At 34.5% G+C, this 15,594-nt stretch overlaps 1 protein-coding gene across 3 annotated transcripts in view; it reads right to left on the bottom strand.

The window, feature by feature from the left end:
* ADAMTS6 (ADAM metallopeptidase with thrombospondin type 1 motif 6) overlaps positions 1-15,594 on the bottom strand; it is a 270,739-nt gene that overhangs the window by 62,603 nt on the left and 192,542 nt on the right. For all 3 annotated transcript variants that reach the window (XM_049864257.1, XM_049864238.1, XM_049864248.1), the window contains 2 exons: positions 8,321-8,423; positions 987-1,120 (listed from right to left, as the gene is read on the bottom strand). In XM_049864257.1, the coding sequence (XP_049720214.1) occupies positions 987-1,120; positions 8,321-8,423 (237 nt within the window). The remainder of the gene's footprint in view (positions 1-986; positions 1,121-8,320; positions 8,424-15,594) is intronic.

Genomic DNA, 15,594 nt, shown 5'->3' on the forward strand with positions numbered 1-15,594 from the left:
TTTGGCAGTTGGAATCTACCAGTTGCTCCTTGGAAACCCTATGGGCTTTCCTTTAGGGTTGCTATGAGTGAGAATCAACTCAGTGGCAATGGGTTTGGTTTTTTGGTTTTTGAGTCTTTGTTATCTGAATAAACTTGAATATGGTCACAAAAATAACTGCCCAATTCAAGGAAATAAAGTAAACATACATGCACACACACACGAACTGGATCATCAGAGGCACTGGGAGGCAAGTAGCCAGAAGGATAGAAACTTTTGCAAGAAAACTATGAGACTAAGTAGACAGTGTTTTTATCTGTACTTTCTCAGTTTCTAGGATTTAGTTTTGGGTTTCTCTTTAAAGTAAAGAAAAAACAAATGAGCAAAAAATTATGAAAACAGTGGCCTTTGTGGCTACCTACACATTTCACATTTTTCTTATTATGATAAGATTCATACACAAGTCTAAGAACAGTAAGATAGCTCTTACAATTCCCATCTAGTCTGGCTAATCCCCTAAAGTAAATGCTTCAATAAGGTAAAGACTAACTCCATAATGAAAACCATTACAAATGCTGAAAAGGAGACAAAATAGGAGGAGCTTAGCTGTTTCACACGTTGAGGAAAAATAATAATCTTCCAATCAGAACATATGGTAGCCATATGAATAAGACTGGAGTCCTTGTTCCCTTTCTTTTTCTATCATCTTGTTTGTAAACAGAACAAAAGAATAACAGAAATTCAAGTCCAAAATATTTTCAGAGTTCTGACAACCACTGTACACATAATTAGGCCAGAATAAGTTCCACTTGTATGGCACTGGAATATCAATGCGTCATTCTACCTTTAACTACATAAATTGTCATCCTTCAGGAAACTGAAATTTCTCTAAAATGGGGCTTGCTTTATTAAAACTGAACATAACATTAATTACGATCTGCTATCTCAGAAAAAGACAAAATCTCAAAAAATCAACAAAAAGCAGTGAAATTCACAATCTGAGCAACCTTGCATTCTCCATTGATACAGATATCCAGTGAATCCGTATTGCACTGAGTCCCATCAATCACTGCAGGAGCACGTTCAGTGTAAAAATTGTAACCTTCAGCCAAGCAGTTTAACGCACAAGGTTTTACCCCACCTGGATAAACAGAGTAGAAGAGAAATAAATGGGTGCTTCTTCTGATAAACAGTGATTCAATATTATCCATAGCAATTTTACAATTCAGATAGACATTTCTTTTCTCTTTTGCTAAAACTGCATGTTTATTTTCATTGAATAAGAAGCTGCTGAACAGTTTTAAGGTTTAAAATTCACATATTTCCAATATATTTTAGATTAAAAGGGATAAAAGTGGTAGTGCCTGAATGCTGAAGAAATGAATGAAATAAAAAGTATTTTAAAAACTAAGGAAATAAGGTTTGTCAAACACTTGAGAAAATTCTCTTTTATAATAAATAGGAATATCTCCTAAATATGTCACTTGTTACTGAAGCTAATACAAAAATTCTGCTACTTTCAGCAGGGGTATGGTAGCTGTAAAATAAAATAAAATTTATATCTGCCTTAAACATATCCTATTCCATGAGGTTGGCTTCAGCATGGAGATAAATTCTTATGACATTAGAAAATCAAAGATAAAATTAATAATGGCATTCCCAGCCCAAATATGAATAATTTTTATGAAATTAGCAAATAAAAGATAAATATTTAATATAGCATTAAACTTGAATAATTAAAGCAATATCTAATTTTGTTTCGTGAATGAATGCATGTAATAGTTCTTGAGCATTTTCATTTTGTAAATGAAATTTCTATTTGTTAAGGTTGGAATGAAAAATAGGCATAAATAATAGCAATAAAAAAAAAAAACAAGCAGAATAGATATCATACCTTTATAGTATATTAGAAAGGTAACGATGGATGTAGATTTTATTCCAAACAGCACATGAAAGAACTATTATTTATAAATATGTAGTTATTACTTAAAAATACTTTCTGTTGAAGCCTCTATTTCACTAAGTCTAACACACTTTGGGTCTTGGTCTAATAGTGCTGATGAAATTTCTCTTCAAAATGAAGAAGACTACTTCTAATGAAGAAAAATGAAGCAGCTAGATGAAATGACTTGTCTAAGCCCCAGTGAAAGTAGAAACTAGGTTTCTGCAGGGCGAAGACATGTGAAGTAAAAGAGGGAAGTAGAGTTAGTGGTGGAAACTCTGATAAATTAGAGACTATGATAAACTAGGTAAATTAGAGACAGCACATTCCATCTAAAGGAGATCAGTGTTATAGTTGACTGTTGTCATGCCAGACAATTATTTTTTATAAGATTTTCATGAATAAAATTACTCTAAATTTCTATTTATCTTACTAGGATTTTCTTTATTACTACACAATAATTTGTTTTCTCATTTTTTATTATAATTCTTTGGAACCTAATATAAATTTTATGTAAAAAAATTTTATGTATCAGGCTTTAAAACAAGAAGATGAAAGAGCCTTTAGTTTACTCAATTTTAACATTATATTAATTATGTAAATTAGTATTTGAGAAGCAAGACACATAAATGCTATGGTAGTATTCCTTAGCACACTACAATATTTGATGATAAGAACAAATTTCTTTTTTGTTTACTGCTGAAGATGTGTTCACCTTTCCCTGCTACAATGAACTTTCAAATGAGTTGTTTAGGCAACTCCAATCAAAATTCCAACAGCCTTCTTTGCAGAAGTAGAAAAGCCAATCCTCAAATTTATGTAGTACTGTACTACCAGTGGCCCTGAATAGTCAAAGCAATCTTGAAAAAGAAGAACAAAATAGGAGGACTCACATTTTCTAGTCTCAAAACATACTATAAAGCTACAGTAAATAAAACAGTCTAGCACTGGTATAATGACAGGCATATAGACCAATGAAAGAGAATTCAGTTTTCAGAAATGTGTATATCTATGGTCAATTCATCTTTGACAAGGGTGCTAAGTCCATTCAATGGGGAAAAGAATAATCTCTTTAATAAATGGTGCTGGGACAACTGAGTCTCCACATGCAAAAGAATGAAGCTGGACTCATACATCAAACCACATACAAAAATTAACTCAGAGTGGATCAAGGACCTAAACGTAAGCACTGAAACCATAAAACTCTTAGGAGAAAATGTAGGAGTAATGCTTTGGAATCTAGTTTTTAAAAATAGATTCTTAGATGTAATACTGAAAGCACAAGCAACAAAAGACAAAATAGATAAATGGGACTTCATTAAAATTAACAACTTCTGTTCATTGAAGGAGTTTATCAACAAAACAAAGAGACAACCTACAGACAGGGAGAAAAATTTTGGAAACCTTATATAGGGTTGCTTTGAGTCAGAATCGACTTGACAGCAAAGGGTTTTTTGTTTGTTTTATATCTAATAAGGGTTTAATATCCAGAATATATGAAGAACTCCTACAAGTTAACAACAACAAAACAAAAAACCTAATCAAAAAATGGGCAAAGATCTTGAATATATATTTTACCAAAGAAGAAATAAAAACGGCCAGCAAGCACATGAAAAAAGGCTCAACATCATTAGTCATTTGGGAAATGAAAATCAAAACCACAATGAGATATCACTTCAATCAGCCACTAAGATGGCTATGATCAAAACAAAACAGAAAATAACAGGTATTGGAGAGAATGTGGAAAAATTGGAACCCTCATCCATTGCTGGTGGGATTGTAAAATGGTCCAGCCACTATAGAAAAGTTCAGTAATTCCTCAAAAAGTTAAACATAGAATTACCATACAATACAATTCCATTCCTGGGTGTATACCCAAAAGAACTGAAAGCAGGAATGCAAACAGATACTTGTACACCTATGTTCATTGCAGCACTATTCACAGTAGCCTAAAGATAGAAACAACCTAAGTGTCCGTCAGCTGGTGAATGGGTAAAAAGAATGTTGTCCAATGAAATCAGCTGTAAAGAGAAATGAAGTCCTGATACATGCCACAACATGGATGAACCTTGAAAATATTATGCTAAGTGAAATAAATTAGTCACAAAAGGACAAATACTGTATGATTCCACTTATATGAAATATCTAGAAAACATAAATGTACAGGTATATAGAGACCAAAGTTTATGAGTGGTTACCAGGGACAGAAGGGAGGGTGAAAGTCACTGCTTAGGGGACACTGAGCTTCTGTTAAGAATCGTGGAAAATTTTAGAAATAAATAGTGGTGACAGATGCAAACATGATGAACATAATTAATGTCACTAAATTGTACATACAAAAAATGTTGAAATGGCAAATGTTTTGTTGTTGTTGTTAGGTGGCGCTGAGTTGGTTCTGACTCATAGCGACCCTATGTACAATAGAATGAAATGTTGCCTGGTCCTGCATCATCCTCATAATAGTAGGTATGTTTAAGCCATTGTTGCAGCCACTGTGTAAATCCATCTCGTTGAGGGTCATACATATAAATATATATATTTACCACAATGAAAGGAAAAAATGGAAACAGATGTATTTAGGATGATTCTTTTAATAAAAAGTGACATTAATCCATTAGCTTTAGTAAAAGCTTATTATGGATTTAGGATTAATTCACTAAGCATACAGTTATCTGGATGCTAATTATCTAATCTGTGATATATTTCAGACACTTGTTTTCTTATTCTTCTACACTAAGAGAAAAAAATGCCAAATGTATATGCATCTAATAAAAAGCTTCAAAATACATGAAGCAAAAACTTACAAAAAAGAAAGTAAATGCCATATAATAGTTGATTTTAACACACTTTCTCAATAATTGATAGAAAAACTAAAGCAGAAAAAAAAGTAAAAATACAAAGACTTAAACAAAACTATCAATTTGAAAAAATTGATATTTATAGAATACTAAATACAAATGCTGAAAAAAATCCATTTCAATTGTACATAGAACATTCCCCAAGATGAATAATAAGCTGTGTTATAAAACAGATCTCAATTAATTTAAATTTTTTTAATCATATACTTCCCCGATCAAAATGGAATTAAATTATAAATCAGTAAAAAAAAAATACCTAGGAATCTCAAATATTTGGAAATTAAAACAACACAATTCTAAATAACCCATGTGCAAAGGAAAAATCACAATTTAAATAGAAAATATTTTGAAATGAAGGAAATAAAAGTATAACAGAGCAAAATTAACCCAAATTAAGAAAGAAAATAATAAATATAAGTACAATTATCAATAAAATAGGAAAAACAAAACAAATAGAGAAAGGTACAGAAGTCAAAATTTGATTCTTTGAAAACATCAATAAAATTGATAAACCCCAAGCAAGAGTGGTCAAGAAAAAACAGAGAGTAAATACAAATTATTGATATCAGAAATGAAAGACGATATATCACTACAGGCCCTATAGATACTAAACAAGATAATAAGAGAATGTTATGATCAATTTGATGTCAGTAAATTGGATAACATGTATGTAACATAAATTTATTGAAGACACAAGTTGCAAAACTGACCCAAGAAGAAATAAAAAAAAGCCAAATGGCCCTGTATCTATTAAAGGAGTTAATTCGTAATAATAATAAACTTTTGGCACACAAATAAAATACAAGGATGGGTGATCTTACTAATGAAATTTATTCTAAGGAAGAAAATTATTTCGATCTTACAAACCTTTCAAAAACAAACAAGGATTCTATCTCTGGAAGCCAGTGTAACTATGATTACAAAATGTGCCAAGCACATGACAAAAAAATGTGGATTAATATCCCTTATGAACATATATTCAAGAATTCCTTAATAAAATGTTAGCTGTTGAATCTAGCAATATATAAAAAGATAATACATCATGACCACATGAAGTTTACCTTGGGAATATAAGGTGGTTTTAACTTTGTAAAAGCCATCAAATAATTCACCATATTAACAGAATAAAGTACAAAAAACAATCGAAAGATGCACAAATTGTTCCGGAGGCCCTAGCCAGTGCACTAAGACAAGAAAATGAAATAAAATGCATAAAGATTGACATAGATAGACTCTATTACCAGATAACATGACTTTACCAAGAAAATCATAACCAACTTACAAAACAACTATTAAAACAAATAAAATAATTTTAAAAGGTCTAATATATAAGGTTAACATATAAAAATCAGTTTTATTTCATATACTAGAACAATTAAGGAAACCCTGGTGGCATAGTGGTTAAGTGCTACAGCTGCTAACCAAAGGGTTGGCAGTTTGAATCCACCAGGTGCTCCTTGGAAACTCTATGGGGCAGTTCTACTCTGTCCTATAGGGTCACTATGAGTCAGAATCGACTCGACGCCACTGGGTTTGGTTTGGTTTTTTGGTTTAGAACAATTAAAAATAAAATTTTCCAAAGTTTTATTAACAATAATGTCTAAAAACATAAATTACTCAGGAATAGATTTACCCCAAAAACTACAACATACAGCTGAGAGAAATTAAAAACTGACATAAATAAATGGAGAAACACCATGCTCATAAACTGGAAAATTCAATATTGTTAATATCTCAGCTCTCCTCACTTGATCTATAGAGTCAATGTAGTATCAATCATAAGCCCAGCGAGCTTTTTAATAGAAATTAACAAGCTGATTTCAAAATTTACATAAAAATGCAAATAACATAGACTGTTCAAAAAACTCTCGAAAAAGATCAAAGTTGGTGAAACTTACACCACCTGCATTCAGGACTAAATATACAGCTATGGTAGGCAATCAGTTTGGTACTGGCATAAAAAACAAGCAAACAAACAAAAAACTCATTGCTGTCAAGTCGATTCCGACTAAGATTGACAAATAGATTGATAAAACAAAATAGAGTCCACAATACTCTGTAAATACACACCATACCCCCAAAATATTTTGAGATGCATCACAGATCTAAATGTAAAGACTAAAACCATCAAAGAAAACATAATACTTTTGTGAATTGGGGTGGGCAAAGATTTATTAGATATGGCACAGAACACAGTGACAATAAAAAAAATTGATAAGCTGATATTCATCAAAATAAAAAAAATTATACGAATCCAAAGATACCATTAAAAGAGTTATAGAAAAGTCACAGATTGTGAGAAAATATCCATAAAATATTCATAAAACATATCTGATAACTACTACTCAGGAACAAAAAGATAAATAATCCAATTAAAAAATAGTTTACAGTTGTTACTGTAAATTTGTTTTAAGTTTCCTGTAGGTTGGATAATTTTCATAATAAAATACTGGAAAAACAAATGAACAATAAATAAATTTATTTATTGACTTGGAGGACTATGAGGACTTTGGAGGTAATGGTCTATATCTCAATAGGAGTTTGGGTTACAGGTGTGTGCATTTTCCAAAACTCAGGGAAAGTACAGTTAAGATTTGTGCACTTCATTGTACATAATCTTATGTCAAAAGAGAAAAAGTGAACAAATACTGAACTCTGGTTAATGCTATACACAAACTTAAGTATTTAGAGGGAACTGTGCTAATGACTGCAATTTACTTTGAAATGTATCAAAATACAGGATAGACTGATGAATGGATACAGAGATGAATAGACATGTAATAATGAAAGTATAATAAAATGTTAGTAGAATCTTGGTGGTTGATATACAGTTGTTACTGTAAATTTGTTTTAAGTTTCCTGTATGTTGGATAATTTTCATAATAAAATACTGGAAAAACAAATGAACAATAAATAAAATTTTTTAAAAGTACATTCAATGTTTTCAGGAGAAAATTTCCACAAAATTAAGTTTGGATTTGGGGAGCTTAAGAAAAGTTCCTGTGCCTATTGAACAATCAGTGTTTGACATATGCCCAAATTAAAGAGCAAAAATGTTCCCAACACGAACTATCTGTAGGCATATCCCTGACCTTCAGCCAGCGGAGAGCACAGACTTTGCTGGCCACTTTTGAGTTGATTTACAGTCTTATAATTTGTTTTTAGGGTGACAGTTCCAGATATTCAATAATTACAAAGTAATGTACATATATTCCAAGGAAGTCATAGGCAGAAGTCAAAAATATTATAAGGCTTTGTATATGTGCAGATATTCTTTCTAATAACTTTGTATCTTGTTAAATAGAATTAGGTGAACTTTTTTTTAATGATTTCTGATAATTTGTACTAACATATAAAATTTATAAAAGAGAAACTAGAACATGTAAACTTTACAGTACTATAAGCACATGCCTACTTCCATTTGCAGATGCTAATTTTTGCTAGTATATTCATGAGTGTGTGTGTGTTTATGTATTTATATATATTTTTAAATTTGCAAAGCTCTCAAGCATGAAGAGTGCTCTGCCAGGTTATACATTACCTCCAGTATAGGGTTTCCAGTTATAATACTTTCCACGGAAAGGCATATTGTCAAAGTCTGCACACTGTTTCTCTCGAAAATCTCGGGACCCCAAAGGACATGGCTAAAATAAAATAAAATCATAAATGGTACGATTGTTGGAAAATACCAAAGCCAAGGGACAGTGTCCCTTAAAATTAAGATTGCCTGAACTCTATCTAATTAGCTCACCACTTTACTCTTCTGGCTATAATTCTGACATTTGCTTTACTGTTTTATAACCAGTATTCAGACTGAAGTGTCTGAATTGTAATCTTAGCCACAGAAGAAATAACTGAAGTAATTTAAACAAAGTTAAGTGTTAGACAGTTTCCGTATAACTTTACACCCAGATACATGTCATAGTCCACTTTGCAATCAATCCATCAGGTATCTCCTTATAAACACACATAAAAACTAAGTGAAGAAACTAAAACACAAAATCCTTTTTGGTTGCGGAATCTGAGGTCCAGTTGCCACAGCTGCTCCTAGCTCTTTATTTTAGGGAGTCAAGAGGCAGGTTTGAAACATGACAGTTAGCACTATTAATTGTGGTTTGGAGCTCTGCTACTATAGCTGTTTACTGTCTAGCCCTGACAAAGACCATATTTTAAAATGTGGTATGAGCTGGGCAAAACACTAGGCCTCAAGTCTAAACACCTTCACATTCAAAGAATTTGGACTTGCTAAGATTTGCATTTAACCTGTTAACGTCACAGAGAGTAAAATACTAAATTGGTCCAAGACATGTATATGTACCTGGGTGGGAGGGGGCTGTTGAGAGGGGGAAGAGGAGGGTTATTTGTTTTTTTAAAATTTGGAATGCTTTTCTTTTACCTGAAGTTTTTTAAAGACAAAAATCCTGTCAATCTAGCTAGGGCTACATTCCAAATACCACAGGGTCATTCTAAACTCAACCTTTGAGTTCACAAAGAATTCAAAGTGTAACATATCACAGTACTTGAGCAATATGACCTAATTTGACTCATCTTTTAGGGTTCTGCAGCTGTGGCACTTAAGAAACAAAGTTACAGTCTTTGAAACTCTGAGAAAACATTTCTCCTTAAATACGGAAGAACAGAACAAGTCATTAGATACAATTGCTTAATTGTGAATAAATGTTGAGGATGTTGCAGGCATTCTCAAAGATACTTTGAGGGAAATTTTTACTGTCCTCCCTTGGATCTCTACATTTTCTTTATAGAGTTTTCCAAGATCAGTACATTGTGTATGGTCCTTTGGAGCATGTGTAAATATTTGCATGGTCATCACTACTTCCTATTATACTATGGTTCAAATTCCTACCAAAGCCTCAGATTCAGAAAATAATGGCAGAAGTTCTACCCTGTTACGAACTCTGAGTTTTAAAATATTTTCAGCACATTAAAACATGACACTGCAATCCCAACCCTAATGATTCTGCTTGTCAAATTACCCTTCTTCCTTGCCTTTAAAAAGAAATGAAAAATAACTATTTACTATAAGGTACCTAGTGCATCGTGCTGGAAGGATATACTTCCAGAATCTTGTGTTTCATGGTCTCCTAATCCGTGGATTAAAGGAATACATTCCCTTTCTAGCCATTTTAAGGGAATCCCACACCAGGACTAAAGTTTTCAGGGGCTTTGCCAAGCAGCAAGACTACTTTTTAATCAAATGACATCAATCTCAAAAGATACAAGTCATTTAAACTCTAATTACAAGTTTTCACATAATACTTAAGTATTTGTAAAGCACCAACCACCTGAAGTTCATGCAAGCATGACTAGTTGGAGAAATAAGATACAATCTAGTTGGAGAAACAAGATACAAATGGAAAAATGACAACTATTTTAGGCAATATAAACAGTATATGGCAGCATGTTACAGGTTGCTTACAGGTGCTGAAGTAATACAAACAGAAACATCAATGTCATGTGATTAGTTAAGGAAGTACTTGTTGAGGAAGAAAAACTTGAGCGTATACCAAAGTATTATAGGAATTGAGCTGCTTATGAAGGAAACGGACTTCAGAGAAAAAAAAAAAAAACTATTAAGAATGAAGCCAAGTAAAGCCATAAAACAGGAAAGTTCATGGATTGGGAATAGTTACTGTTTGATGAAACACTTGGATACCATTTCATAAAACTTCTGATCTTCTACTCTTTTTCTGAGATTACCACCCCCAGGTCAACATAGTAACAAGATTCACAATAACAACAGCTAGGTACTGAGTACCTACTATGTGGCACTGCTCGAAGGTCGTTAGAGGTATTATGTATTTAATCCCTCTCGACACTCTTATGAAGTAGATATTATTAATAATCTCCATTTTAGTAGACAGTAACTGGGGCACAGAAGAACACCTCCCTCCTGTGGACACTCCCTAAATACTATAATAGCTTAAGGTTTTAACTGTTCTGATGTACAAAAATGTAATCAGAGTAATTCTTGGGTTCTAGGTCTAGCCCAGTCATTAACTGGTTACAAGTTTCTTACCTTTCTCAAACTACATTTTTCTCATTTATAAAATGAGAGGTTGAAAAACATGAGTTTTAGAGTAAGATAGCCCTGGATTCAATTCCAACTTGGTCACTTATTTAGTTCATGGCCGTGAGCAATTTATTTAATTCTCCAAACCTCGTATATAAACTGGGGATAATACTAGTATTCACCTCCGAGGTGAAGATGCATGTAAAATGTTTAGCTCTGTCCCTGGCTCCTGTGTTGTTCCTGGCTCTAGGCGCCCTCAAACTCATTCATTACCTGTCATGGATTGAATTATGTCCCCCCCCAAAAATGTGTGTATCACTTGGTTAGGCCATGTTTCCCAGTATTGTGTGGTTGTCCTCCATTTTGTGATTGTAATTTTACGTTAAGAGGATTAGGGTGGGATTGTAACACCACCCTTACTCAGGTCACCTCCCTGATCCAGTGTAAAGGGAGATTTCCTGGGATGTGGCCTGTACCACCTTTTATCTCCCAAGAGATAAAAGGAAAGAGAAGCAAGCAAAGATTTGGGGACATCATACCACCAAGAAAGCAGCACCAGGAGCAGAGCACGTCCTTTGGACCCAGGGTCCCCGCGCCTGACAGACTCCTCTACCAGGGGAACATTGAGGACAACGACCTTCCTCCAGAGCTGACAAAGAGAGAAAGCTTTTGCCTGGAGCTGACACCCTGAATTTGGACTTGTAACCTACTAGATTGAGAGGGAATAAAGTTTTCTTGGTTAAAGGCATCTACTTGTGGTATTTCTGTTATGGCAGCACTAGATGACTAAGACATCACCTTTCTCCTCTGTTCTGTATTTCAGGGGAACAAACCCTGTGGGCTCCATTTCCCAGGCTTCCGTGTTAGCTGGCTTCTGCTTGGGTTCAGGCAACAGAAGGTACTAGTGGAGGAAAGCAGGGTATTTTTCACTTTTCTTCTCTACCTCAGGCAGCATCTCAGACAGAAGCAGAGTCTTTTTTTTTTTTTTTTTTGGGCACCAATTCAGGCAACCTCTCCTCTCACCCTCCCACCGTACAGTACCAGCTTCTTCTGTGTGATTTCAGCCTCTAGGCTCTGATAAAACTATCTCCCTTCCTGTGTCTTTCTGGTAGGAGTGGCAGCATCTTCGTGATGATGCCAATCTTTGGGCTTCTCATCCTCTTCCCTCGCCCATATAACCAATTTCCTGTGTTCAAGTCCTCAAATATTCAGAGCGGTTTATATTATCAAGGTTGGATCTTGACTGATATAATAATTCATAGTAATACTATTGAAGTACTTGGGAGAGTAAATAGAGGTGTTTCCATGTGTTTTTTTTTTTTATATATATAGTTTATTTATTTAGGGTAGGGGTTGGCAAACTTTTGCAGGCCATATGGTATCTGTTGCAACTACTCAGCTTTGCCATTGTCGTGTCAAAGAAGCCATGGACGATATATAAATGAATAGGTATGGCTGTGTTACAAATAAAAATTTATTTAAAAAATCTGGCAGGCAAGATTTGGCCTGTTACCTGCAATTTGCCAATCCCTGGTTTAGGGTGTTAACATAATAGATAGAGCACTTGGCAGCATTTTGCAGAAGAGCCAAGCTCACTTATTATTTTTAATTCAATATAGCATTATACAATTTAAAAAATTGGTGTTAGAAGCTAACCTGATTTGCACAAAATGCTGGTATTTCCTCTACAATTATCCTCAAAGTGGTCATATAATCTGTATGATCATCTACAGAATGGTAGATTTAAACAGCTGCAATTATTAGTAGGTTCTTCTTTCTACTGAGCCAAAACCTGTCTTCCAGTAACCCAGGGTCTTTCTCCTTTCTTCTAGATACACACCCACAAATCTAACCCTTGAATGAAAGATATCTAGACCTTGATGGCTTTCCTATGTGCACATCATAATTTATCATTTAAAAACCAGTTGCTGTTTAATCAATTACAACTCATGGCGACCCATGTGTGTCAGAGTAGAACTGTACTCTGTAGGGCTTTCAGTGGCTGATTTCTTGGAAATATATCACAAGTCTTTCTTCTGATGTGCCTCTGTAAATGCCAGCCTTTCAGTTAGCAGCTGAGCACGTTAACCATTTGTACCACCCAGGGACTCCAATTTATCAGTAGCCCTCCTAAAACAAGGCACCAAGAACCAGACTTAAATGTTTTTCTTTCATTCAGCAAATATTTATGAAATGCTTTGTATATGTCAGACTATACTCTGGGAATGCAGCAATAAACAAGACAAAGTCCCTGCTTTCATGAACCTTACTCTATTTGGAGACAAGAAGAAAAATAAAGCACAGTAAGGGGATCAGTAGTAAAGTGGGAAGGAAGCCGTTTTAAATAGTATGGTCTGGGAAATTCTCTCTGATATGATAGGATTTGAAACGAGACTTAAAAGTCACAGAGGGAGTGACTTACGTACATATCTGAAACAGTAACAGGAAAGGTCCTGAGGCAGGAGGGTTTTAGGGTGTTCAAGGAATAGAGGATGGAAGGGCTTAGGGGAATTACAGTAGACTTAGGACTTGATCCCATGCCTTTCTATTTATAGAGCACATCAGCCAGTGTTCTGTTCTCCTGATTTCAATGTTTCCATAAGTGGATGCTCTCTGTGAATTGGCTTTGATTAGAAATAAGCTTAGTAGGAGATGTACATGCTGGTTCCAAAAATGAAAGTGGTCAAAGAGTAATTTCTTAAGGAAAAGTCACATAAAATACATTTTTGTTTTGTTTAAAAATAGTGGAGAGTTTAAGGAGTAATGCTTTTTAAATTACTTAAGGATAATGGATGCTGACACTCTGCAGAAGCTCTAACAGAAAACAGTGGGCATAAGCAACAGATTTTTTATGTAAAGCCTGACAGGTTTTCAGCCTCCTAGTGCTAACACTAATCAAGCATCCTCCCCCTCTAAAAACCAACCAGCAGGGCCCCACATAAATCCAGAGAGCAAAGCTGCAGATCTCAGCATCTTTTGATCTTCTTAGTATTTTCAAAGAAATAAAAAGAATATTATCAACATTTTAAACACCCTTTTAGTATAGATCTGTATAAGCCAATGCATACTATAGACTATTTTGTGCTTTCTATTATACTGATTGTTGAGAAGTATCTCTTTTTGACTAAGCTTAATAATTTTTGTTAGTAGATAAATCTAAAAAAGAATAATTCATGGCTCATAAAAGTTGCTATACAAAGAAATTCAAGCTTCCATTGACAAACTTCACAGCGGCATTTCTATGACCAGGGTTCTTTCTAATCCTGGTTTTGTCCCTAAGAATAGGGTAGCCTTGGCAAGTACCTGATCCCCTTTTTGTCTCCTTTGTTTCATTTGTAAAATGAAAATGCCTTTACTTTTAAGAGAAATACATTCCAAAATGTCCGTCAAATGAAGAAAATTCTGAAAATACTTCATTATGGCTTACAGGTAATAAAAGGTGAGAAAAAAAGCTGGAAATAGAAACTCTTTTCCCCTTTCCCCCTTCCTCTCCTCTACCTAAAGGAGATACAGGCTGGGAAGACACGAGGATTCCTACAGCCTTAGGCAAAATTGCAAAGTGATTTCTGCTTTCACTCCAAATGTACTTTTGCTTCATCCCTATGACACTAGACTAGCCTTCAACACCGCCAAAGTGTAATTCTCTCCTTCCTCTCCAGGGTGGCAGCATAGACTCAGTAGGTTGTATCCTCTTAGTTGAGGGGGCACAAGTAGAGGTTGAAATCCAGTCATGCCCTTGTCATGGTACTGTGAAGAAGGACACTTTTTCCCGTCAATTGCTGTTGTTAGCTGCCATGGGCTCAACTCCTGACTCATGGGGAATCCATGCACAATGAAATGAAATGCTGCCCCATCCTGTGCCATCTCCATGATCTGTTGTAGACCAGACGATCGTGATCCACAGGATTTTCACTGGCTTATTTTTGGAAGTAGATCACAAGGCTTTTCCTCCTCTCCTGTCTTAGTCTGGAAACTCTCCTGAAACCTGTTCAGCATCCTAGCAACAAACAAGCCTCCAATGACAGATGGGTGGTGGCTGTGGATGAGGTGCATTGGGCTGGAATCAAACCCGGGTCTCTCAAATGAAAGGCGAGAATTCTATGACTGAACCATCACTACCCTCCTTATTCACCCAGAAGGACACCTTTTTCTAAATCACACAAAGATGCCACATGGGCTAACAAAGTTCTTGCCTCTACACTCCCTTTTACAAGTTCCAAGCAAAATTCCTGATCTATCTGATTATTTAATTAAAGTAATTCACACACAGACACTTCCAAGGTTAAATTTAGTGTTCAGTGCATGTAATAAGTTATCTCAACCCCAGTTTTGGTTCAGCCTTCTCTTTTCCCCCAAATAGTTTCCGATTTTTTTGGTAGTTTCACCATACATTTACTTTTAAAGAAAAAGAAAACAAAAGCCTGATAAACCCACATTGTCCAGACAAACTTGAATCTAGCTGTCAGGCTCAATACCATGATCTTCTATGTAAATTCTTAAAATCAGTTATTTCTGTATGACCTGTATAAGCCAGAATATGATTAAAATATCATCTATCCATAGCATAACCCTTTCCTAAGCTTATAAAAATGTTAAGGAACAAAATTTTACTTTGTAATTTTTTTAATGTCTCTTCTAAGAATAAAATAAATAAGCAAGCTGTATTCTGTGCTTAAAAGCTAGTCCTTATGTCTCAAAATGCATATCACAAAACTCAGACTAACCTAAGGAAAATTAATGACACTGCTCCTGTTATTTTTTGCTTTAGTATGCATAGTAAGTAT

Source organism: Elephas maximus, chromosome 2, assembly GCF_024166365.1.
Source record: "Elephas maximus indicus isolate mEleMax1 chromosome 2, mEleMax1 primary haplotype, whole genome shotgun sequence".
Taxonomy (NCBI): Eukaryota; Metazoa; Chordata; class Mammalia; order Proboscidea; family Elephantidae; genus Elephas; species Elephas maximus.